Below are 27,420 nucleotides of genomic sequence, written 5' to 3'. Positions count from 1 at the left end.
TTTATTTTTTCGGGGACATTCATTTCATTCCGAAAATATTCACTGTATCTAAAATTGGTTGTTCATAATTCGTTTTGAAAGACCTATCCAACGATACCCCAAACCATTTGGTTAACACAAAATACCCTAAAACAATATTTTTATTGTAGTTTTTATTTTAACCGTTCTATCGCCATGCATGATTTATGCACATCCATGCCAAATTGCTGTTTTCTAGCACTAACGATCACGGAGCAAAACCGTGGACGGACATGGCGAAACTATAAAGGTTCCTAATGGAATACTTACGGAATTCTAAAAACAGGCTACCTAATATTACGTTGATTCCATATTTGTATTATGTTTGTTTGTTTGGTTTTCACTTCTGTAGATGTGTGGTGCCTGTAATAGGAGCAAAAAATTAAACTGTATTCTGTACTCCTCAAACTAACCAACATTTGGGCAGCGACTTTTAAAATTAACCAGTGATTTATTTGTTAGCACACTTTAAAGTTTATTCTTAGACGCCATGTATTGCGAATATTGTTTTATTTAAAGCGTTACAGGCCCCAACCGGTAACATGACTAACATGACTGAAACTGAAGAAATGTGTCCCTGAATTACCTTTGCGATGTCTACGGGAAAAATGCATACGAGTTAAGCATACTGTGAAATATGTCGCAAATCGCATCTCATAATACTGAATCATGAAATGTTAATCGTTTTTAAAAATATCTAGTTTTTTCAGAAAAAAAATTAATTTTAAAATTATTTAATTAAAAATTTCTTCTTCAAATTGAGCCTTACAAGACTCTTGTACACCATCACTACGTGGGACTCATTAGACAATAGTTTTTGTTTTAATTACAGGACGCCGTTACATTCCGGCCGAGGGGCCGAGCTCCACTATGCTCGAAGAGCGTTAATTAAATAAACATTGACTTCATTTCATTAAACGACAATGTATGAAGAAGACTGCAGTTTTTCTGGTCACTGGAATAAGTATAAAGTTTAAAAAAGATTTTTGGTGAAATTTTCCTTATAGCGTCAGCAGAGTACTTTGACCGTGCGACTTTGAAACTGCTTTGGCACTTCAGAGTCCACAGCAAGCTCGGCTGAATTTCACCTTCCCATACAAACGGATTTTCGTTCTCATTTTAAAACTACGAGTTGGATTGAAATGCAACTTTGCACATACAATGATATGAAGTATATCTATGCCTACAATTAGTTTATATAGCTCCACCTTATAAAACAAACAAAATAAAGGAAAAAGAAGTATTGTAATAAAAACTTTAATTCGCTGTATTTTTTAACTATGGTTTCTGAAGCTACATAAACTATTCCGTTGCTGTATTAATTATTTTGGTAAAACTAATGACAAGCATAGATATACCGTATTCTACTGTAAGTACAAAGTTTCAGAGCAATCTAGCCAGTCGTTATAAGAGCGTAATTGCGTATGGAGAACCGTACCCCCAGTGTAAATTTAGTCGATAGCGAAACGTGACGTACGCGTTTGCGAAGTCTCATTTTGTATGGGTTTTTGAACAGCGCGCCAAGCGGGACGTTTTGGAAAGTCAAAAACCTCATACAAAATGACACTTAACGCAAACGCGTACGTCACGTTTCGCTGTCGAAAATATTTACACTAGGGGTACAGAGCTTGCTGCGGACTCTTCAATAGTCTAAACCAGGACATTTTGGTTTAAAACCTGGCATTTTTTTTAACTAAATTTAACGATATAAAGATGATTTAACTCTAGCTGAACCCATTTACCTTTTTTTATAATAAGTCTCTATTCACACGTTTTATAGGCGATATTTTTAAAGAAAATATTACTACTTTTATTTTACATGACATACGAGGCCATCGAGCAGATGGCTGATGGTAATCAATCACCGACGCCCATCCCCATGGACACCTGCAACACCAGATTGGTTGTAGGTGTGTTATTACTAGCCTTCCAGATGGGATTACGTTCTTTTCTTGAAATATTGAAGTTTGTATCGGTTCGGAAATACCACGGGCTACCTACAGTTCATTTAACAGTTTATCAACCCAATCCGAACTTTAAAGTACGTCAAATATTAGATCTAGATACGATATGGCTCGGATATGCCAGTATCAAAAGTCATGTTTTTCTTTGAAGAAACTTAATTGAAGAAAGGAGGCGTAGCTGTGTGAGGTGAGAAATATCTGGAGAAACGCACAATTGAGGATTGAAAACCATCTAAGTGGTGAAAATGGAAATGTCGTATAGAGCCGTGGCGGCAAGAAGCGGCAGGGATTTATCCGAAATTCCTCGAAAGACTCAACTGTCTTTAGATTTTTAAAATCAATGGAAACAAATATAATAACCGTCTCATCCACAGATTAGCGCTCTGCCGATGTTCCGGGAAGGACTAGTGCGAATATCGCACTCCAATTACTCGGGTGATTAGCTGTAATGGGCCGTTTGTCCGCCCGCCGCCGCACGCGCAGCCCTTCCGACGCAGTATAACTATAAGTAAAGTAGTAAGTATCTTAACCAAGGGGTTAGCTAGCTAGAAGCATTTTCTTTGCTTCATTTAGTGCTTTTCGGCCTTAACTATTGCGACTGCGAGGCTCCTAACCGAAATCTTTGCCTATAGTTCCTTGTCTTTTGTCCTAATTGTAAGTAAAAATCTGCTTGATTTGTTGGTCAAAGCCCCGGGTGATTACTCTGCTCGCCTCTTCTCCCCCTGAGGCCGCCACTGAGTCTTACCTACTCCCCCTAAGGCCGCCACTGAGTCTTGCCTACTCCCACTAAGGCCGCCACTGAGTGTTGCCTACTCCCCCAAAGGCCACCACTGGGTCTTGCCTACTCCCCCTAAGGCCGCCACTGATCTTCCTTTGCTTAACAACGTTGTATTGTGGAGGCCATCACGAGGTCTAAGTACCGAAAGTACTGATCCCAAATTTCATCTCAATCGGTTCAGTGGTTTTTATTTTTCTTTATTTAGAAACAAACAGTATCTTATATTGATAAATTGTTACAATATAGGGTAATAGACTTATAGACCTACAGTTTCCTTAAATATAGTATGAATACCATATAACCTAAATACATAATAATTACTAAACTCAACCTGAAATTCTAAGTTGCCAAATCGAAGTTACAAATAATGCTCGTACATCCTAACAAAAATAAAAACAAAATTGCATTGCAATAACACTAATAACAAACAATAATTGCAATTAAATTAAAGTTAACTATCTAATTTAAGTCCATTAATACATTTCAATGTAAGTTGTTTGAAACTACCGAACTTTTCACTGAAAATATCTTCTTTTAGCGTGATGCGGTAACAGACAGCAGACAGATAGACTTACTTTCGAATTTATTATAATAAAAGGAATATGGATTTTTCACATAGTCGCATTACTGTAGTAGGTAACTATTAATGTGCGTATCCGACGTGTGTGCTGCTATGTCATTTTATCGCAGCCCCGTACCGTTGGGAGCAACATAGTAGGTATAACCGTTTTTGTGCACGGTCAACATGGCCAGACCGGTCGTCTAAATTTGTTAACAGGTTAGGGATATTTTCGATGTTTTTTTTTTATGATACAAGAGGCAAACGAGCAGACAGATCACCTGATGGTAAGCGATTACCGCCGCCCATGGACACATGCAACACCAGAGGGGTTGTAAGTGCGTTGCCGGCATTTAAGATGGGAGTACGCTCTTTTCTTGAAGGTTTGAAGGTGGTATCGGTCCAGAAATACCGCAAGCCACAGTTAATTCCACAGTTTAGCTGTGCGAGGCAGGAAGTTTCTGGAGAAACGCACATTTGAAAACTCATCTAAGTGGTGAGGATGGAAATGTTGTCGCGTAGGGCGATGGCGAAAAGAAGCGGCAGGGATTAATCCGAACAATTCCTCGGAGCACTCCCCGTTATACATGTTACAAAATCCCACAAACATTCCAGCAAATGAATAAGCCCACAAACATTCCAGCAGTGGTAATAATCAAAAGCTTTGTGCTAAGTGGGCTGAGAAAAGAATTAAATAAATCATCTCGTAGAAAAGCTGTCAAATAGTGAATAAATGTTGGATACGAGTAATGCACCGAGAAGAAAATATACCAAGAACATTCCTTGAGAACTTTGCAATTTTTGAAAATTCTCTTTGGCGCATTGCTAATAATGCAGCACAGGTAGGCAAAATAATAATATTCTTTTATTTAAAAAGCATTTTGATCCCAAAAAATTAGGTTTCGCATTTAAGTTGTATGGGATACGATTTTTGACTATTCCATACAACTTATTTCAGTGCTCCGGATTTTTCATGTTTTTGATTATCCTTTTTTATTACTTTTTGATAAGTAGGTACATAACGTAAATATTATTTGAATTAAAGCATTAGGTAAGTAGGTACTAAAATGAATTAAATGACCATTTAACTAATTAGAACCAAGCAATGGACATTTGCTACGCTTTCATTGACGAATACCAAGATGCATGACGAAGTTATTCACTTATTAAATTATGAAATAGCAGCAAATTGTGGTCATAATATAGTTAATTTTATGCACTTTAGTAATCTATGTATAATTTTTATCCAAGAAAAACATAATATTGACATGGAGTATATTATTATAATCTAGGGTATTATATTGCTTTCCCTATTTTATCACATCTGCATAGGATCTATTGTCATTATTTTGTGGATACCACGGATGCGTTCGGAAGCTAAGTGCTTTAACCAAACATTAGTATAAGTGTAGCCGGGGCTAATATCATAACTCAATTTGTACATTATTCAACAAAACCGATCTTTAATCAATCCAATATGTCCAGCGTCAACCCTATAAACCGACCAATCAGCCAATAAACGCCACAAATCCGCAACATTGTAAGCTTCAAAGTTTTCATGAAAGTTTTGCAGAAGGCGTCAGTAAACGCGCGTGCGCGAGACGCGACGGTCGTGCCGCCATGCTCCTCGCGATCATCGTTTGCGCAGGTAGCAGGACATATCAATTCCTTCATTTCATAGAGGCGTATTCAGAAACTAATTATCAAATTTGTCTTGTATTTTTACACGTCCTCCCGCTGGTTACACAAGTGCGAGTGTAATGTTGGTATTGGTATTACAATATTGTTTCTGAATACGCTTCGATCCTGCGGTCAATGACTCTGTGATATACGCGAAGGATGCAAGGCCCATTTTTATAGCCGCGATTTATGGTTGAAATATCGATGGGATAAAATATCGATCGGTTTGAAATATCGATTGAACGCCAGGTTTTGCTGATTTGTTTGTGTTGCGTGTTTAAGATGGGTTTTATGGCGGTCTTCGTGGGTATGTTTTTTGGTGAAACGAAATTAAAGTGTTGAGTTATAGGGATCCTTTAAGAGTTAGGTATTTCTAATGGTATATTCTTGTTATTCCTATACTGACGTTAAGTGCGGGTTTCTTTAGGCTGCAAATCGAATTTAAAGTTCTTGACAGGCCTTTAAAAACATATAAAATAAGTCATATTTAGGTATTTAGACCGTTTATCTTACATTTAGGTAAGTATTCGAATATCTAAGAAACTTTTCTTGCTTACAATGGCAGGTTTAGTTATGTTAATTATATTTTTTCATTTTTTTTTTTTTCAAATATATATACATAATCAATTTTAAAGTTACTCGCTAAACTGCTTATGCAGTTTGTTGGCGAGAGAGCGCTCATTTTTCACAATTCTATGCTTACCCTAAATTTAATATTAAGTTATTCAGAAAAGAAACAGATAGTATACTATCCTTTTACAAGTACATAATCAAAAAAAGATAGGCTGTGCATAAACAATAATTCTAATAACAATAATAATACACGGTAGCTGAGATCAAACTAAAAGAGTTTTTTTTTTTTTGTTTTTTACTTTCATTATACTATATTTCTTTGAATTGAATTGACATGTATAATGTATATTACCCGCCGTACCTGAGTATTGCTTTGGCAACAATTGACCGGCAATCCAATAGAAAACATCCACAACTCTGGAATACATGTACTAATAGGACTACGTAAGTTTAGCTTTCTACGTGAAACGGTCTCTGAAAAAAAAACGCATTTAACCGACTCGCAAGACCAAAGTGCTCTCATGAAAAATGTTTTGAATGCAGTACTAAAAATTGGGTACTTTCCTTATCTTAAGCGGTCTGAAACCTAATCTAACCGCGCGATCATCTCCTGCGCAGCAAAGAGTTCAACGCGCGCTGCGCCCGCGCCTTTTATTCGCCATCTGCATAATACGCGTAACAAATTAACTTAATATCCATACTTCACCGGGTGATGAATAAAACATCGTTTACTTAAATCAGAGCTTAAATAAACGGGTTATAAAATATAAATAATTCGTGGGAAGTTGAAGCAGCTGAATAGTTACGTCAATGAAGTTTTGAAATTGGTATTTTTTGTAGGTATTATAAAGAACTGGGAATAAATACACATAATAATGTAAATAAACTGGAATTACTAAGTTAAAAAAAAAACATTGAATATAATTTCTTTAAACTTAAATATAAATTTAATTAATATTAAATAAAACTACTTACTTTAGTCTTTTTGTAATAAGTCAATAATTCCGATATATGTATATAACATAAAACCACAAAAACCAACCAACCAAACAATCATTTGGAAAGCAACCATTAACAATGGAATAATTATTTATGCTGTCGGTTTTTTGTAATTTTATTTGCTTGGCAAGCAGATGAAATCCTTTTTTTGGCAGTGGCCCTAGAAATGACCCGGACCCGGATATGTCTTTAAACTACGACCAAAAGATAGGTATGGGCACTGTGAATGTCATCTCGCTTTGTGTGGTAGGGAGCACAACGGATGCCATTCTAGATCTAGAGCAGAGCCCAACTGGGGAAGTACCTCCACCTTACAGAAAACTGCAGCCAAATAATACTAGACCCTACTCATAGTGTTGTGTTCCTGCCGGTGAGTAAGGTTGCCAGAGCTCAACGAGGGTGCGGAGTGTTAGAAAATACCTACAGCATTACTTAGAGTCTGACCAGTGAGTTGTGTTACAAGCTATTTTTTTATAACTGTTTTCCTATCAAATAAGCTGTCAGTATCACGCTATCATTTAATTTCATAGTATTTTATTGCCAGGTGCGATTTGTACTCACATTGCATTCCCGCCTTATTTTGTGACATGACTCGCTGGTCGGACTCTAGGTATAATTCAATTTCAAATTCAATTAATTATTTATAAAGCAATTCAAAGAAACAAAAGTCGGTAACCACACACCGCGACCGACAGTTTTCGTCAGTCTGCAACTGATAGCATCTGACCTAACGAAATGTTAGTTTATTTCGTTTTGGCCGCGTCGGAGATTCCGCCGATAAAGCTTCGGCTGTTTAACTTTGAACTTGACAGACGGCGGTGCTTATCTTTTGTTTAGTGATCGAATACCTAATTTTGTTCTGGACAAATTGAAAAATAAATGGTATTCAGTAGGGTTACGTACAATTTCTTATTTTCATTTTTATTTATTTCAACTTTATTGCACAATACAAGCAGAGTACAATTGGCGGACTTAATGCCAGAAGGCATTCTCTACCAGTCAGAATACAGTACCAGTTAGAGTAAAATTAAAAAAAAAAAACATTCTGTTTCTCTAATACAATACATACAAGTTAAATAATGTACAAAAAGTTATACCACGATCAGAATTCGCGTGTAACTGTATGTTCAATGTAGCTTTTCAACGGCATAAAGTGTACTTTAAATTTAAAATAATAAGGTGTCGTATAACAGTACAAAGCCCAAAATAAGAACGCTATTGTATTCACACAAATACAGAAACCTTATTCATTCAGTTTATGCTAATGGTGAGTAAATGGGTCCCGGCGCCGGCGCAGAGCGAGATGTCACTCAGTGGAAAACCTTATATGTAGCATATTCCGAAATTAAATGCGGTACTGAGTGAAAAGTCTTTGGTACTATACGCCTCGATAGCATATGCCCGCTGCTCTGCTGGCCAGCGATCTATTGTCATTGCGCAATTTTCACGAAACTAAAACACCACCCGCGTCTCCCTCGCACTTCGCGATCAGAAGTCAGTCGCTGGACGCCCTGTAAAAATCTCTCACTCCTTCGTCCTTTATTCTTCTTCTCTCTCTCTCTCTCTCTCTTCTTTACTCGCACTTTTTTCATTCTTATATTTAGTGTAAATTATTTCAAAAATGTTCATAATATTGTGCAACGAAACGAATAACTTTCAAACGTAAATAACCTAGTGGCCCAGCCTAATGTACGCAAATAACGTACGTGCCATAAACGACACTGAGCAACTGTGTATAGTGTTAAACAGTGAGTCAGCACTCATTTCTAGGCGAGTAGCAGGACTCGTGGGCTCAAACAGAGACTGTAAGTAAAGCTATGACACAAATGTGGGTCGATCCTATTCAATATGAGTCGCATAATTACGCCTCCCGCTACGCAAGTGACAATACCGGCGTTTAGCTGTTTAAGCTGACTTTGAATAATATTACAATATATAAAGATATTTTCGGCAGGAGTGTTAAACCTTAGTCATAATACTAGTGTTATTTACTAGTACTACTTTGCAAAAAAATATTTTAAATTATTTTTTCATATTCAAAGTGTCTCAGAGAGGCGTTTTCTTTAATAAGAAAACGCCTAATGGCCAAAGGCTAAGCTGCAGGAAAATCGACATCGACTCGACTAGCTTGAATATCGGGCTTCCGAGGGCTTTAAAACTTCAACGAAGGAACAAAATCAAACTTAGGTGCCTAAAACCATTCAAACAGATTCCTTTTGAAACAGTACCGCTAGTCTAAATTTATTCGATAGCGAAACGGGACGTACGCGTTTGCGTTAAGTCTCATTTTGTACGGGATTTTGAGTTTCCAAAACGTCCCGCTTGGCGCGCTGTTTCTAAATCCCATACTAAATGAGACTTAACGCAAACGCGTACGTCACGGTACGAAATTTAAAACGAACGTATCGGGATGACAGATACTACGAAAAGTCACGTCACTATTACGTGTTCATAGATTATTTAAGTAACAATTTTCTATCAAGGATTGTCATCTTGACTAGGCCTTCTGAGATGATTGTTACCACGCAAAGTCCATTGCGTCAACCAATTGCGGCACAAATCCCATACAAAACCGTCACTTTTCATACCGTATGCTAATACCATGACCCGCTATACCACAACCAACTTACGCAGTCATCTAACAACCCAAAAATGATACCAAATTAGTATATAAGTCGTTGGAATAAGAACGTCACATTATTTTCGGCGCGGCACCTGGGGTCTGGGTGGACAAGTGTAAATGTTTGTCCATGTGTCCGACCGGAATATGGAATTCTAAATTACGTGCGTATAGGTTGATGGTCTAATAATGTGATATGAATTTATGATATTCATACTTAGAGAATGAGATATTAAATTATAACACAAGAAACATAAATAAATATCAAATACGAACCTTTATTGTTGTTATGTTATTATGTTAACCTTTCATATAGTGCGTGGTGACCAAAAATTGTGTTTTCAAATGGTCTAAGTTCCCAGAGCCGCCAGACCTTACTTATTTTCTCATGAATAAAATGTATTGGATAGTGTTAGTATGTACTTTTAATCTCTGCATACTTGCTATGTTCTGTTAGTGCTAATATTAAATAAATAATATAATATAATATAGGATTCTCTGCCTCTGGCTTGCCTTAACCGGCCGCCCAGAATGGAGTCGTTAGAGCTATAAGCTCCAGGGGTGGAAGTGAAAAATTGCATAAGACGCGAGTTGGCACAGTGGCTGCTCGCAGGCACTGGGTAGAAAGCGGCGTACACCTCTCGACACCCCTGAGCCGCTCACACCGGTGTTGCCCTTGAGCCATCCTAGATGTCGCTTTTTGTGGGGGCCCATCTTGTGGGGGCGAGTCACCGTCTGCCGGAAATAAAATTGAATACCGTTTTATTAGGCAGGCGTCCGGTTTTTTTTATCCCATAGCCCAGTATTTAGTCCATCGCTTTCACCCAATAGCCCAGTTCATTTTAGATTCCATCAACCCTCAAATAGTCCTTACACCCTGGCGGGTGCTGCCTCTGCGTGTGTCCCATGACACGGGCAAGGGCAACATCCGCTAGGAGTACCCCTTACATTTCATTAAAGTGTCAAAAGGGCCTCTACGTGTTGGCTTCGGCTCCGCGCACGCCTCCCAAAGGTCCGGAACACTATTGTTCCGTGATGGGAAAGACATAATATAATATAATATTGGCCCGACGGCCATTTGTCCGGTACAAGGTGCAAAAGGTAGGTAAAAATAATACAAAATTTTCTTGAATTCTCATGGCTAATTTTAATATATGTTCTAGAAAATATTGTTAAAAATTGATAATCAACATTGGCAGACCATTTCCGCCGGCGGTAACTTTTACCAGATGCTTTAAAGCTGCCAAAAAACTCATATTCACGTCCCCTTAGGGGTCGAATTTTTCAAAATCACCTTTTATATCTCGTATACATTATAAATGTAGCTTGATGTGCAAAATTCAACTTTCTAGCTTTTGTAATTTCGGCTAACTATCTCATAATCACCATAGCATTCATACTCATAGCGAATCTTAAGTGGGTCTGCTGGGGATGGATGGTTATCCCCAGACTCTGGGGATGGTTGGGCCCTCTAATTGGTCTGCCTGCTTTTACATACATACATACATATAATCACGCCCATTTCCCGATGGGGTAGGCAGAGACCACGGATTTCCACTTGCTACGATCCTGACATACCTCTTTCGCTTCCTTCACTTTCATGACATTCCTCATACACGCTCGTCGGTTTAGCCTGCTTATAAAATGTATAAAAATTAGAAGTGTGAATATAAGCAATGTTACAATATTTTTTACTGCTTTAAAGCGTCTGGTAAACGTTACCGCCGGCGGAAATGGTTTGGGCCATGTTGATTATCAATTTTTAAACAAAATCTAAAACACCACCACCATCATTCCATCCATTCCACCATCTATTCTATCTTTAGCACCTTGTACCGGACAAATGGCCATCGGGCCAATATAGCAAGTATACAGACATTAAAAGTACGTACTAACACTACATTATCCCATAAATTTTATTCATGAGAAAATAAGTAGGGTCGTGCGGCTCTGGGATTTTGCTCTAAAACCTCGATTGCGCCAAAGATAATTTTCAAAAATTGCAAAGTTGCCATGAAATGTTCTCAACATTTTTTTCTGCATATTTATTGCCAAACCTTAAGTTAGTTTCGATTTCTATGAAATAGACACCAATGAGTAATGTAAATATAAATCTGAACGGAAACTAAGTGGAAACTTGCATGAGAATTTTCTTATGAAAGCTTCCGGAAATTGCGGAATTTTTGAGCAAATTGCTAGTTGTGATATATAAGGCAAAAAAAAAACACTGTCGAAAAGATACAAAAAGATGATTCGAAAATCGGTTGGATCGTTATAATACATAGACAAGAAGTTGAAACACATGTTACAACTGAGACGAATTTAACTCAGATTTTACTTGTGATAGCATAGGAAATATATAAGTGACGAGTGTGACGTAAAATTCGGAGTTCCGCAAGGGAGTGTTCTAGGCCCAACGCTCTTTTTAATCTACATAAACCAGCTCTGTGACATGCCTATTGATAATGGCTCTATCTTTTCATACGCGGACGATACAGCTGTTGTGTTTTATGGAGATAATTGGGAAGAAGTGCGTACATCAGCGGAAATCGGCCTTAGTAAGATTGCTCGCTGGCTACAAGCCAACCTCCTTACTTTAAATAGAGAAAAAACTAACTACATTTGTTTCACCAAAGATTGTAGAACTCAACCTGACCCGTTTTTCACACTTAGAATCCATAATTGTAATGACATAGATTCATCAATTTGCTCTTGCCCTCCTATTGAAAAAGTGGAACACGTAAAATATTTAGGAGTTATGATGGACCAGAGACTTACCTGGCACTCTCATACGGAGCTAATGATGTCCCGAATTCGGAAACTTATTTGGACCTTTAAATTCTTAAGATACGCTGCGTCCTCAAACCTCTTAAATCAGATTTATATTGTCCTAGCTCAGTCGATCCTCTCTTACTGTGTTTCAGTATGGGGTGGAGCCACTAAAACAAAATTTTTACAACTTGAAAGAGCTCAAAGAGCACTGCTAAAAGTCATGTACTTTAAGCCTTATAGGTTTCCAACCGTTGATCTATATGATCTATGTGGACTTTTATCTGTAAGAAAATTATATGTGCTTAATGTAATCTTACGGATACATAAGTTTACGTTTTATTACCCTGACTCTAATACCTCTAGAAGGAAAAAAACTAACATAATCCCTATTCCACCTACAAAGTCTGCCTTTGCTAAAAGACAGTACATTGTTCAATCAGCAAAATTGTACAACTTTTTAAATAATGAAATATATATATATCCCTCCACCTACAGAGAATGTAAAATTAAAATAAAAAACTGGTTAAATACTAAAAACTATGTTGATATGGAAAATCTACTTAAATCATAATCTAATATAAATCAATCAATGCACCATTCCCTTAACACACACACACACACATACTCACACACACAAAACACACACACACACACACACACGCACACACACATGCGCGCAAAACACTTAAAAGTGGCTCTTATACTTGAAGATTTAAAATTACATTAGTTACTTTGCTACTCGCATCTTAGTTTAGTATTACATAGTTTACTTACATATTAATTATTTAGTTTATACTTTGTAGCCATCATAGTTTTGCTTTTAGCTTCTAGGTAATCACTAAGGAAGAGCGGTGTTCCTTAACACAGGTATATCTATACTTAAAAAGGGACACCAACCTGTATTTTGTTAAATATGCTTGTGAGAGAATAAATCATTTTTCATTTTCATTTTTCATAGAAAACTGGCGGTTACACCATAAAATTCATCGTCTGTTCATCCTGTTGTATATTATTATTAAATACTTTTATTTAATTTAGTGTTTCTGAACTTATGTAATAGGCAAGATTAAACTTTCGTAAGACACATTCTAAAATATTTAGATACCACGATTATCACCTATTGTCGCTTAAATTGTCGCTGTAAGTCTGAAGAAGGACCCCTGATGGGTTCGAAACATGTCGCCAATAGCGACGAATAATTCAAGTGAGTGTAACCGTGATATCTAAATATTTCAAATATTTTTGTAATAAGTACTGCTTGAAGTATTTAATGTTCACAAACTTTTCCCATGGACATGTTTGAAATAAATTGTAATATTGTAAGTAATAACCGTACCTTACATGGTCTTGTTTTGATCGTTACGCTCTATACATAGGTTAATTTTACTCACTTTGTTCGACCACATTAATAACAAAATGAATATTTATTGATGCATTTATATTACTCACGACAATGGCGGCAAGCGGCAATAGACCATTCTATGTTAATATTAATATGCCCAAGGAAAAAAAGAACTTTAATATAGTCATTGTAACTGATGGCCTCATAGGATTATAACTAACCAAATTAAAAACAAATTATGTGAGGGAGCTAACGCAAAACAGTGGTTCTTATAATTTTATTTTCTTAACTTAAACGTCTTATCTTAAAAATGCCACGATAAATTTCACACGGAAACTAGACCATATTTGAAAGGGTAGACTCCAACCAAAACCTTATAAGGTTAAAGTGTACTTGATAAAAAACTCACGAAAATATGACGGATTTCACCTATTTCCAGTTAAATCGTTAACCTGCATATCTGCATATATATTTTTTTTTATACTACGTCGGTGGCAAACAAGTATACGGCCCGCCTGATGGTAAGCAGTATCCGTAGCCGATGTACGCCTGCAACTCCAGAGGAGTTACATGCGCGTTGCCGACCCTAACCCCCTCCCACCCTCGTTGAGCTGAAATGCAAAGAGATGAGTATTAACTCGATCACCGGCGGTATCATGGTCGTATTTTTATCCCTTGTCATATCATGCGTCACTTTCGCGCTTACATACCTGTTAGAACGTGACAGGCACGATGGCAGATGATAAAACGCGGACCATCTTTGCCTTACAGGATTCTTATCATATACAGACAGGTTAACAGTGTCAAACACATTTTAGAAAACGGTTACGTGGTCACCAGGTATATGTAATTCTTACAAAAATTGACTAAGTAAGGTAAACTCAATAAGGGTACTTAGACAACGATATATATAATACATAAATAAATAAATATAAATATTACACAAATTGACTAAGTTCCACGGTAAGCCAAGAAGGCTTGTGTTGTGGGTACTCAGACAACGATATATATAATATACAAATACTTAAATACATAAAAAACGTTCTAGGAACAATGGAATGACCTTTTTTTCGCTTCCGCTGTCTTAATTACTGATGACGGCAAATTTGGAGATGTAACCCAATTTTGGTAACTATAATTATGACTGCTGGAGATTAGGAGAGCGACTGCAGAGTGCAGTAGCGTTGCAGTCGAAGCATTGACGCGGGTGATGATCTGATAATGACGTCACTGTAAATCTCATTGATTAAATAAGTGAAGTATGGAAGGTGGAGGTAAAGCATGAAATCTCCATGAACCAAAAAGTGTCGTCAAAAAACCTTAAATAGGTGGCGCTACAATACCTAGAATACTTGACAATAAAATCTAATGATAGACAGCGCACTTCACTCCGTCAATAACGCCTAGGTTCTTAGCTACTCTAGCGCTACTCTGGAGAGATTTGGAACTATTATTTATGGCTGACAGCTGAACACTTTTGCAACAGTTCTACCATAAGAGATTTCATTCCTTTTAAATCCACACTCCATAGTCGCATTTGATGACGCGACGTCACAACTATCACAAAGTGACTAGATGATGTACGAAATAATTACCGCTCAAAAAAAAAATTAAGTATGCACTGGTAGTTGACTAAGTTTTAAAAAATCTTACAAAATCGTATCGAAACCTACGTCTAGTTTAAATTTGCGGTTGTATCAAAAATACACAGTGTATACAGTATTCCGGAACCAGGAATTCCCGGTTCTCGTCATACATACCCATCGTTAGTACCGGGAGCATTCATATACATAATACAGTTTTCTGCAAATTATTAAGGTATAATATAGCCATACGCGTCTCGTTTCCGAAAAAGTTGATCTTTATTTGGGATGTCCCAGCTGTAACGCTGCAACAGCACTGCTTCGGTCACCATCCCAATGTGATCTATAAACGTTTTTAACCCGTTAGACAATATATCGTTAACTGAAACACAAGTAGGTATTACGTTAATTTAATAGATTATGTAAACATCAAACCTCCTCAACCCAATGCCACCGATAAGATCATCAAGATTTTTGTAATATTTCCTTAAGATTCAAGTTATCTATGCTCCACTGAATTAAGAAGTTCTCTGGCCAAGCTAGTGGTCAACCGCCCCCGGCTTTGTTCTCCGTTCCCATGGCATGGGAACGGAACAGTTATCCGGCCGGGAAATGTGAACAATAAATTATATTCACGCGCCTCGCAGAGGGTCAATCTTGATTGTTCGCCATTTGAGTGGGAGGGTCATACACATTTTATTGTATGCTTGCTTCGTCCGCGTCTTTCCTATATACATCGCAAAGTTAACATAATCAATAGTAGATTGTACGACAAGGGCATAAAGCGATTCATTTTTATCCTCGCCTATTTATATTAAAAACCGGACCAAAAAAAATTTACATTTATGACTGAGTTATACTTTGTTTTTCACTTTGCGAGGATATTATACAAAAATATCCAATATTTTAGGTTATTTTGCTGTTTTTTGTAATTCAAAAGAAAATCGTACTCAGGCCGGTCAGGGGCGCGCCTGTCGGGAGCGCGCCGGTCAGGGGTGCGCGGACGGAGGCAATTTGTACTTTATAGCTAAGTTAATAAGGGTCGTAACAGATGATTTTTCTTTATACTCTAGAACATAATAAGCTACTTTATGCCGATTATACGCTACTTAAACATCAATTTTACGAGCATGGGAAGTGAAAAAATTTGGGGATGTATTTTTACCAACTTGAGACTTTGATGATGATGATGATGAAATTGGTACATATTAATTAATATTAATCTGGGTTAATTTTCATCGTTTTGTCCACAGAAGATATGTTTTTCTGAGTCGTGTAATAGCGCAGGTGTATGCCAATTGAAGTTAAAAGATATAAAAAGGGTGTAATTGTAAAACACACAAACATATTTATTTATTAGTAGATTTATTTATTGCTCAGTTGGTTATGGTTTTTTGTCTATTGACATCCAGTATTTTTACCGTAGATATATATATGTCGCTAGGTCTCAAGAAGGAAATATTCGCCCCAATTTCCGTAGCTCAGTTGTTAGAATTAGAACTGCGGGCCGAGATCCGACAGCCGACTAAGCGCAGTTTTTATTATTTATTAATTTTATATGTTTTATAAAACATGTAACTACATTAGTAGACGGCTGTCCCAAAAAAAAAACTAAATTAGTCATGTAATCCCTATAAATTTTAAAAATGAAGTCCTTACGTAGCATGACCGAGAGGAAACACAAAGTAGCATTATTTTTTTTATCAAAAAGGAGTACCATTTATAACTTTAACCATTGATGACCCTTATTTACATGACATAAGGTCTTTAAACGGTAGTACGGTAGTTATCGTTTTCGCAGACAAATGGGCGATGCGCCGGCGCACCGTCGCAGTCGCCCACACGCACATTTTGAGGTCGCGGGACAGTGCAGGACCACCCACGCGGGGATAAGGACAACAAAATACAAACAACAGAAAGTGGAATAAAGACAAATTATCGTTTACGTTATTAGTGGCTCTGTGAGCAGTAGACCTCGCAAGTATAATATAAAACTGAATAAATATATGGTGAAAAAAACATTTTGAAAAAAATACAAAAACTTGAACCAACAAAAACTGTTTAATCATCGAACCTATTCACAAAATTTCACGCAAATCGGTTGAGAATTGCTACCTGTAGAGGAGAAAATCCGGATACACGAAAGCATTTTTGCCCTAGCTGAATCGTTATGGCCACGAAAATATTTATGAAAAATATTTGAATTATATATGAACTTTTTATAATCATTTCTAAAAACTACAAAGCTGTGGCAAAGTAACAAACTTAAATATACTTATGTTGCAAAATTCTGCAGCGCGATTTCAGCGCCAGTTTTTACCCTGACTACTGCCTAGTTTCAGAATGAAACTATGACCAACTATTACTTTTCTGTACTATGGCGATGACTATGAACATAAAATTCTTGACTAGTAAATACGTCACGTTGGCAGCCAATTTGAAGCCGAACAAATGCATTTAACTACATAGTATATTTCATAAAAAACAGCGCGTCTATTATATTTATTTATTTATTTAACACAGTGCAAACTTACAGTACTACACTAATTCGCTTACACACTAGAAAAAAAAATGTCAGGAAAATAAAAAATAAAAACATGCAAACAGATAAAATGTCATGAAAAATAAAATTTACATAGTCAGACAATTAAGTACAATAATTCGAATTTAGAAAGTGTCTAGCAGTATTGCATAGGTACGCTAAACTATTGGCAAACATGTCGGCATCTGCGTACTGAACAAGAATTGAATGTAGGCTCGATAGAGCGCGTGAGGTAGGAGCGTGCCTCGCGTAGCATGTGCGAGCAGAAGGCCGCTGCAACAGGCATGGCCGGCGGCGTGGTGTTACTGCCCCGTCCACATCCTGGGGTATCCTCTTAGGAACTATCAATCCCAACTTCTCCACCACCAGGAGTAAGAACTTCCTCCTCAAACCTTCCTGCGTCCTCCTCCTCCTCCAAGTGTCTCCAGCCTGACCATCCCCATGACAAAGATAGAGGGATAGAGATACGGATAGTACCCATAGGCTTTTTTATATAACCAACGAGCAAATTTGCGCTGTATTCTCTCCAACATTAGAGAATTTCTAATCAGTCTAAATACTTAATTGAAATAGAGCACAGAAAAACTTTGTAATAAATCTATCAATCTTTATGTTACTTTATAGAACCAGTGCTTTAACGTCAACTCGATGCATTGAAAAATACTCAACTACTTTGTGTTGCCTATTTGCAATACTTGCAACAATCATTCTAATCGTCATTCCTCCGGCTTAGAACCCATGACTGCAATGTATTTTGCCTGACAGTTCCCAGGCCCTTTGTCTCCAGCCGCGAGGCGTAATTTTCTGGCCAATAATCTGAACAAATCATCGCGCATGGCCTGATGTCAAACTGGTTGGACGACAATCAATCATCGACGGCCTAGGGTACTTATGTTACTTATTGCAGAATATGAGAATCGCCGGCAGGGCGCAAATAAGAATATTAACTTCCTAAGGCACAGCCATAACAGACACAAATCCAAAAAAATCAGTGTAATTTTAACTTATGGTGTAGGAAGTAAAGTTGATTTTAGTTTGTATGAAAACTGTACGAAACAAAAGAATAGCAAGTGATTTTTTCATCGAACGTATTAGGTATAGGAGCTTTACAAGGTGAAGTGGAAGCTATATATAAGAATCAATTTATGTACACCGACTGTAAAGCTAGCGTAAGCGCCGTGGGTAATAGATTTAAGTTGTTTTGTGTAAGTTAAAGCTGGTTTAGTGTATCAAGAGCTAGTGCTGTAAATGTCGGGTTATTAAACGTTACTTGACATTTAACACCCATAAAAATACTGCCAATATTGATAATCCATAAAATGGCACATTCGCATTACGTTAGCAAACAATTCTCGTACAAGCATAAGTTACCGCTGACAAATCCCAGCGATAAACCTGCCTAGCCAGTCCTTTGACCAGCAACATTGGAACTTTACAAATTTGAGCTTGATTTGATATTACTCTTCACTTAGTATCTTCTGGCTAGAGTCAAATTAGGCCGTTCTTATCGATTTGTTTAAACCGCACCTCAAGAGAGACTTTTATCGCAACAAAAAAATTCTGATCTATTTTATTTTTATTGAATTTTGCGAGTATGGCGACATTGCCGGAATTGGGTATAAAACGCGGCCCTCCTACTCGAAGCAGTCAGTCGTCACCATCGAACGAAACTGTAACATTTAAGTGAATAGCTGTGAAGAATTGTTCTATTCTATTTTTGATTATTATTAAGAATAAAAGCAAGTGCAAAATTATCAAGCTGTTTTGTGTTTATTCCTCTGGAGGTTTCCGTAGTAATACATTGCTTGCTGAATTATTTAATATGACAAAATAAAATTATAAAACCTATGAAAGTGTGTTTGTTAAAGCTTAAACTACCCTTTGGTAATGCGGTGGTATCAAAAATACATATTGTACCTATACACTAGTATACTAGAATATATTGTCATAAAACATATCATGACCGAAAATAATAATTCTGTTTTTTTTTTTTACCGTAAAAACATAAAAGCTCTTGTGACCCTCTTAAGTACTAGGTCTACGAGTTCATAATTAATATCAAATCAAGATCAGATCTGTAAGGCACGAATGTGGCTCTAGTGTGTAGTGTCTGGTCAATGGGGACACGGCGATTACGGTCCATTCACGGCGTTCCCACGCGCACGCCGCTCGAGGAAAACACGGGAACGGGACAGTTCTGCGCGTTAAATGCTTTCTTGCTGTGAAATTAACAGGAGTCTTTAAGTCGAGTTTATGGGCATACCAATTAGCGATTTTAAAATTATTAAATATCTTCATTAATGTAAAAAATATTCTTCTATTTAGGTAAGCATTTATTTCCCGGCATTCCCCGTTTGTTGTCACTAATTTTGTCGTCAAACTTATTATGTAAACCGGTTTCACGTTAACGTATCGTTTCAGCTTATACGCGAGTGTAAACCGCGGAAGGCTAGTCTGAAACTACCCTCAGTTATGCTGCCGCCTGACGTTTTTCGATAATTCTTGTTTTCTGGCAACTAGTACAATTAGATTAGATTCACGCAAAATATAATACGGCGGCGATAAAGAAGGGACTTGTGATATAATTTCCTATTGCGTATTTATAGAGCTACTAGGAAGCTATCTTGCTCCACGCATTTATGATTGGCGAATAAATTTCTTTATTTGTTTTTATATTTCAGAATTATTTCAAGTTTATGCAGCCAGATTCAACTATACCGACCGCAGCATCCGAGCTATAGGTAACTCATTATTAAATATTTTAATTTCAACCAACTCCTAATTTCAACCAACGAGAACAATTTTTCATTATTTTTTCTTGTAAATGAGTCGGTCCTATAATGGTTATCAATTCACTATTAAAGCCGACATTAAGTGTTGCATCGAAAACGAAGCGTTTAATTAAGTTTAAGATACTGTTCCTGTTTTATTCCACGCGAATACATAATAAACATATAATTTTGGACCGAATGAATGAAAAACGTGCTCGGGGTGAGGGTTGAGGTGGTCGAACACTATGAAGAGGTCGGCTGGCGGCATTCTGCACCGTGCAGTCCACCTGGCTTATGAACGCACAAAATCACATGTGATTGCGATCCTCAGCAATGAAGGAATGAGGAAGAAGACAGATTCTATGCAAACAACTTGAACCAGACTTATTTCCTAAAATAAACATCTGGGAATATATTAATATCCCCTAATTACCTTAATACTCCTTCAACTAATTATCCAAGGAAAGATCCAAGGGAAAAAATCATCCGGACGAAGACGTAACACATTGCTCAAAAATCTTCGAACATGGTTTAAACAGAGCACACGTTCATTATTCCGCGCGGCTGTGTCTTAAGTCCGTATAGCCCTCATGATAGCCTTATGCCGGTAGGAGATGGCACTGGAAGAAGAAGAAGAATTACCCTAATACTACACCAACACTCAGAACTCTAACTTAAATTGTGCGAGCATTTCGGCATTCACAGATCTCCGCCAAGATCTCTGCCAGACCTCTGGATCCAGTAATATGAATAGTATAGGAAACCAACTGTCCAGTATCGTAGCTCATAAAATCGTTGACCATTTCCGGGGTTCTCCGTGTTCAAATTGTATTCCATGTAAAGTTAAACACGTTAGAAAGTATGTTAAAAGATTATAAAAATCAAACCACATTCCAGATCCTCTGGACCCCGGGGGCTGCTACCACGAGGGCCGCTGGCACGCCGCCGGCGCGCCTGTTCGCACGCGCGCTGCGTGCCTCCGCTGCACATGCGTGCGCGGCGTTCTTGCGTGTGCGCGCAGAGCGTGTGCGCCGCTGCCGGACCCGCCGCCACGGTGCCATGTGCTGCATAGGAAGGGGTCTTGCTGTCCTGAATTGCATTGTCCTGGTATGTCATCTTCATCAGTCTATACGTTCCACTACCAGCTGAGATACCACTCCTCTTCCAAGAGGGTTTGGGCTTGGGGCTAGTAGCTAGGCTGTAGGCTACACCAATGTGGATCAGAAAGTTAATTATTAATCTTTTGTCATATCCGCAATAAGTAAAGATGTTGAGTTAGGTTATTAGGTACTTATCTAGTTACAATCAAAGTTATATTTGTCATCCCAAGTCGTATTAAATTACCTAATGTAATGATTACATATATTCGCATTTTGCAATTTCCAGATGGGGTGAAGTTGATGGAGCTTGGTGCATCAGCGCGGTTCGAAGACGATGACTTTTCAGAGGCAACTTCCATTTCGTCTGTCGGACATGGTAGGTTCTGTTTGTACAGTACCTTTGATGCCCTATTGCTGCTGATGACCCGTCTGGCCTAGTGGGTAGTCACCCTGCCTATGAAGCCGATGATCCCGGGTTCAAATCCTGGTAAGGGCATTTATTCTTGTGATGAGCACGGATATTTGATCCTGAGTCATGGGTGTTTTCTATGTATTTAAGTATTTATAAATATCAGCACTTGATTATTAAGGCCATTAGTTTAATTGTACCTTGAACGTCCAGCTCGGTTTCCAGCGTGCGTGGAGGGCGGCTCTGTGTTCGGCGCAGGGTCGGCGCTCGCACCGGGCGTGGCGTGCGAGCAGTGCTTCTGTCTGGGCGGCGCGCGGCGCTGTGTGAGGCCAACGTGTCTACCACCACCTCGAGGATGTGTCGCTCGGCCTGCCCCAGGAGCTTGCTGCCCGCAGAGATACTACTGCTCACATGAACCACCAGCGCACGGAACACACGGTATAGTAGACCAAGAGATGTTAAACAAGAGAGGAAAGTCATCTATATCAGACGAGATATTTTGACTCTCGAATATAGTGAGGACGCCAATAGGGACCGTGCGCGTTGGAGGGTCTGCCATCTTGTGGCCGGAATCGGAATTATATACATGTACATTTACACATCACGTGTTTTCTTGTGCATAGTAGGTGCTGCCATCTTGTGGGCTACATCGGAACAATAAACATCACATTTACGCCTCGCGCCAAAAACTGACGGCTCCTGTGCTGCCTCCTACAGTTCATGCACGCTCCCTATAGTTGAAGTTAAAAATGGGTGCTTTCCCCCAAAGTAAAGATTCTACTTTTTACTTATTTCGAATACGAGAAAAGTATAATATGTAGATATTATATATTTAACAAAACACAACTTAAATACAAACTTGTAGTATTTCAGTAAAGTATGAGAAATACTCCTTTAGATTCTAAAACAAACCTTAACATTATAATTTTGGTTGTTTGGAGGAATAAATTAATAACAAAATGGTAGGACTACAAATGAGCGCCACCTTATCAAAAGTGCCTGATACATGCAATATTTGTTTTAATACATATACCTACTTACCAACAAGTGGACATTATTCATAGTTCGAAACAAGCACGTGAAACTTGCGCGCGTTGGTTGAAGGAATCATTGACGAAGTCTTATTAGAGTGATGCATCAAAATAATAATCATAACCTCGTTTCAGACTGCATGGTAGAGGACACGTGGTACAAAGAAGGCGAGCGCATATCGACAGCAGAGCGCGCCTGCACCCAGTGCTTCTGCCTGCACGGTGCAGTGCGCTGCCAGCCTCTCTCGTGTGCACCGCCTTTACTGGGCTGCAAGCCGCTCCTCCGGCCTGGCGAGTGCTGCCCTCATCAGTACCACTGTGAACATGGTAATACATATGAAATTACCCGAATATATTTTCTAATTTATACTTGTGAGACTTCCGCGTATTTTGAGTTGGATGCCTTACTTGATATAACAGGCCTCAATCAAAGCAAGGCTTATTTTATCTGGGGGCACGGTAGTGCCCTGCCAAGACGAGTAAAGCGAAGTGCAAGAGCACTACCTACCTTTTCTCGAAGCGCTTTCCTCTTAAAACAAAGTAGAGGTACATTGCTTGCTGAATTATTTTATAAGGAAAAAAAAGGAGACAATTTTTTATAAAACGTATAAAAGTGTGTTAATTAAAGCCTAAACTAACAATCCTTTGAATATGCGTTTGTATCAAAAATACACGCTGTATACTTGACGCGGCACTTGGAATGAAAACTTAGCATGGTTAGACTCTAGTCATATATCCTTAGAATAAGGGGTTTACAAATATCTCAACAGTCTATTGTTAGATAATTATGAGAATCATATAGTAAAGATATTTTTGATGGCGACATTGACATAGTAAGTATTATTATATGAGTAGTAGTATTGCTGAGGTGGACTTACATAGTTTTCATTACATGCTACATAAAATTTGTTTTTGTTTCAGATAAATCTCATTTATTACTATCCAGCAATTCACTTATATCAGTACGGAATGACGACCGCTCACTTCACACGTCCGAGTCGAACAAAGTTGAAACATCAACGAAAGCAATTTCTACTAGTACATCAACAAAATCAGTTTCTACCAGTATTTCAATTACTAAAGGTACTGAAACTGATTCTCCCACGACATTACCTACAGAAAAAGCACCTGTCAGCACGAGCAAAGTAAAAAGAAAAACTGATGAACTACACACAAACACCACTAAAAACTCATTCCAAAACGTAACCTCAACAACTGAATTACCTTCCATGACCTTGGTCAGTACCACTGAAAAGCTAGTCCGATCTAATTTTGAGACGTCAACAATAGATTTACCAGAACCAGAAGATTTGTCTGAGCATGAAGATTTACCAGAAACGACATCAACAGAACAACCCGAAGGCTCCGTCAGGATTGTTATTAATGGAACTATTAACTGTACAGCAGAGTTATCTTCAACGTCATTGCCTTTAAATTTGACAGTCAATGACACTGAACGAATTAAGATGGAAGCGCAACCTCGAATACCAATCCTAACAACAGGGAATATAGAGAGCCACACCTTCAACCCTAATGATATTATAACTGACAGAAGTGTAAATGGAGAATTTGATGACAATGAAATGTTTACCATTAACGTGACCAGTTCTTTGTCTACCAATTCTTCCCGTGTTACTTTAGAACCGTTAATTTCAACAATGTCAAAGGTAGCTGTACCAACTGACCTACCTTCGGTTTCAAATATGTCGAAGAAAACGAATGAATTTGATTTTGATTATGCTGAGCCTACGTTGCCTCCATCTCTACCTAATTTAAAGTAAGCATTAGTTAAAAAATAAAATTATTTGTTTAAAGAAACTGAGTTTAATAAAGATACCGGTTTGGAAGAAAAATATAGTCTTCAAAATGCTCTTAACATTTGTTTTCAGGATCATCCCATTTGTAGCAGCCGACGCCGTTGTCGACGAAGAGTCCCCAAAAGAAGTGCTTACATATCCAATACTCGAGAGAGAGGACAAATACCCTGTATATTATCCAACTTTAGAAAGCAAAGATACTCCATTCGCCACAAGACGAGAAGACATTTACCATCCTACGCAGTACCCAGTCTTCACCTCGGAGAAGGTGGACACGTCACAATACCCCGCTTTAATTCACGAAGTTGACATTTCTGGTTCTGACTACCCCACTGCTAATAATAACTTGCTGCATGAACAAGCACTCTCTGCGTCTTTGGGATCGCACGCATTGGATAATAAAGCTATTACCAAAATACCAAGTACAAGCACCACGTTCAAGCTAGAAACACCGTCTATCAACTTGTTTTCGCCTCCCGTTGAGACTGAAGGTACACCACCAGATTTTTATCTCACTGTAACTTAACTTTTTCAGGCCTGGGTTTTCCATTCTTGGACGAGGCCAGAGCACTGTTCAAGCTAGAAAATATAGGCCTCAGTAATCGTAAATAAGTGTGATTGTATGGTGATTATATAGAGCGACATTAATCTCTAAGCAATAAAGTTAATTAAAAAAATCCAAGTCTGGCATAAAGTATTTCTTGGTTTCAGGTGGATTTATACCAAAAGGGCCAGGAATTATTGACGAGTACTATGCAGTATATCCAAGCACATCTTCCGCGCCTTCTGTGCCCCATCTGACTACTTCAATGCAATTAGACACAGGCAAAGGTATTACTTTTATGACACAATACAGAATATGCAAGTCAGTAGCTAAATAATATATTTTAAATATTTATGTGTAACAGATTTCATCAGGTTTGACGTGTACTATGTTTTTAAATTCTCTAGATTGCTTAACGGCTGACGGACACCGCGTCCCCGAGGGCACGTCTATGGACCTGATGTGCTCCGTGTGCTCTTGCACCTGGGGGAAGATCCACTGCAGCCCTCGCGCTTGCCTCGCACCTGACGGCTGCTACTACAACCCTGAACTACGCTCTTCCACGGCAGATGTCTGCTGCGGTGAACTTGTTTGCATTGAAGGTAAGTTTAACTAATTTAAGCGAGACATTTAAACATTTTAGTCTGATATCTTTATTTCTAATGTCGATAAGCGGTAGTGACATACAGTAGTAGGTAGTGCAATGATGATGAATAAAACGGCATAAGTAATTGAATTACTTTATTTGGTTACAGAAAATGAAACCACAACGACTACAACATCCACAACAACCACAGAAAAGAATTTAATAAAACCCAGTGAAAGTACAAATCATAATTCAAACAAATCAGGTGACAAAATTACAACACAAAATAAGACAGTGATAGGAGACGAGTTGGCTTCTAAACTGGAAAGCAAAAATTCTACAAATGAAGTAGCTACAACAGTTGTTAGTGAAAAAGCTAATAATGATAAACATAACATTAGCACCACACCAGTGATTATAAACGCACCGACAACAACTGAAGCTATATTCACTTCTCCATCAACTTCGACCGCAGCGCCTGAACGTGAGGTCAATCAAACACACCTCCCTTCTCAAGATTACGAAGAGGAAGACGACGAAGGATTCTCCTTTGGCAGTGTTCTGAAACTTCTACTAAGCGATAGTTACGATGCAACTACAGCTGCCCCTCAGAAAAAGAAACCTGTTATAACAACGACCAAAGCACCGCCCACTAGAACGACCTCTTCTTCTAGAACCTCGACTGAACCTACTAGAACGCAACCAACCAGCTCCATAGAACCACCCAAGCCGGCCGTAGCTCCATTCGTCCCTATGCCTCACCATTATCCTTACCCATACGTGCCTCCGAAGAAGACCTTCCAGCAAAACACTGTCAACAGGATAGACCATCTCGTGCTTGGAGAAGCGACTGCCATCAGAAAACCGACTCCTCGCCCTCTGCCCTTCAAACCGGTATCCCCAAAACTAACGACGCCGAAACCAAAAAGTACTACAAGAAAAGAGATTGAAACATCACCTACGGAACGAGCACCAGCGAATGTCTTGTCTGGAGTAGGAGGTCTGAAACTGGCTGGATGTAATATCTATGGGCGTATGTACCGCGTGGGCAGGATCATAGCGGAGTTGTCCACGCCTTGCCAGGAGTGTCGCTGCACGGAGCTCGGTGTGCAGTGCAGACCACTCGCTTGTTGAAAATCTAGCGATGTTTTCAACTAATGTCCCCAACTGAAAAAAAAATTAAGAATATTCGTTCTTGAAAGGCACAAGCATAGAGAAATATAAGCAAAGAAAGAGTGGTAACTCCATTCATCAGTTTTCTTCCCAATACGCGAGTTATTTCTTAGTCGACATCTAGGGTCAAGTAGCGGAGATTTTCAGTACTGCTAACTTGTTCACAATAGATGCCGTGACAAACAAAAACTCTAATGCTCAACAATTTTCAGCTAATATTATAACCGGATTAACCGGAACTCTATTTTCAACTCCTGCTTGTAATATTAGTTGTAAATGGTTTTGGTAATACATTTTTCGTCAGTTGCGACACTCGTGACATCTGTTGTCAAGTAGCGGTACTGATAAGTCCACTACTACTCTTTCTTTACTTATAGTTCTCTATGGGCACAAGTAAGTCGATTTTTTTATTAATATTTTTTGGTGTTTAGCTTAATGCCTTTCAAGTACGGATATATGGGAAGAAATATTCAATCTTGGCTCTTATATCTAGGCAATAAGAATAAGATGTATGTCAGATTCTATGTTGAAAAATAGATGTATCAATATCTGCATTGAA

At 38.3% G+C, this 27,420-nt stretch overlaps 1 protein-coding gene across 1 annotated transcript; it reads left to right on the top strand.

Annotated features, from left to right (window-relative positions):
- The first annotated feature begins 1,789 nt into the window (after positions 1-1,789).
- On the top strand, positions 1,790-27,420 carry LOC133521026 (mucin-2-like). Its single transcript, XM_061855746.1, has 11 exons — positions 1,790-4,967; positions 20,112-20,171; positions 21,099-21,308; positions 21,588-21,677; positions 21,936-22,148; positions 22,877-23,068; positions 23,663-24,518; positions 24,631-25,049; positions 25,270-25,389; positions 25,510-25,704; positions 25,858-27,420. Exons 1-11 carry the CDS (start codon positions 4,940-4,942, stop codon positions 26,820-26,822), a joined length of 3,348 nt encoding a protein of 1,115 aa, XP_061711730.1. The 5' UTR covers positions 1,790-4,939; the 3' UTR covers positions 26,823-27,420.

Source organism: Cydia pomonella, chromosome 9, assembly GCF_033807575.1.
Source record: "Cydia pomonella isolate Wapato2018A chromosome 9, ilCydPomo1, whole genome shotgun sequence".
In the NCBI taxonomy this organism is placed as follows: Eukaryota; Metazoa; Arthropoda; class Insecta; order Lepidoptera; family Tortricidae; genus Cydia; species Cydia pomonella.
Note: the sequence above shows the minus strand (reverse complement) of the source record. Positions and strands in the feature narration are given on the sequence as shown.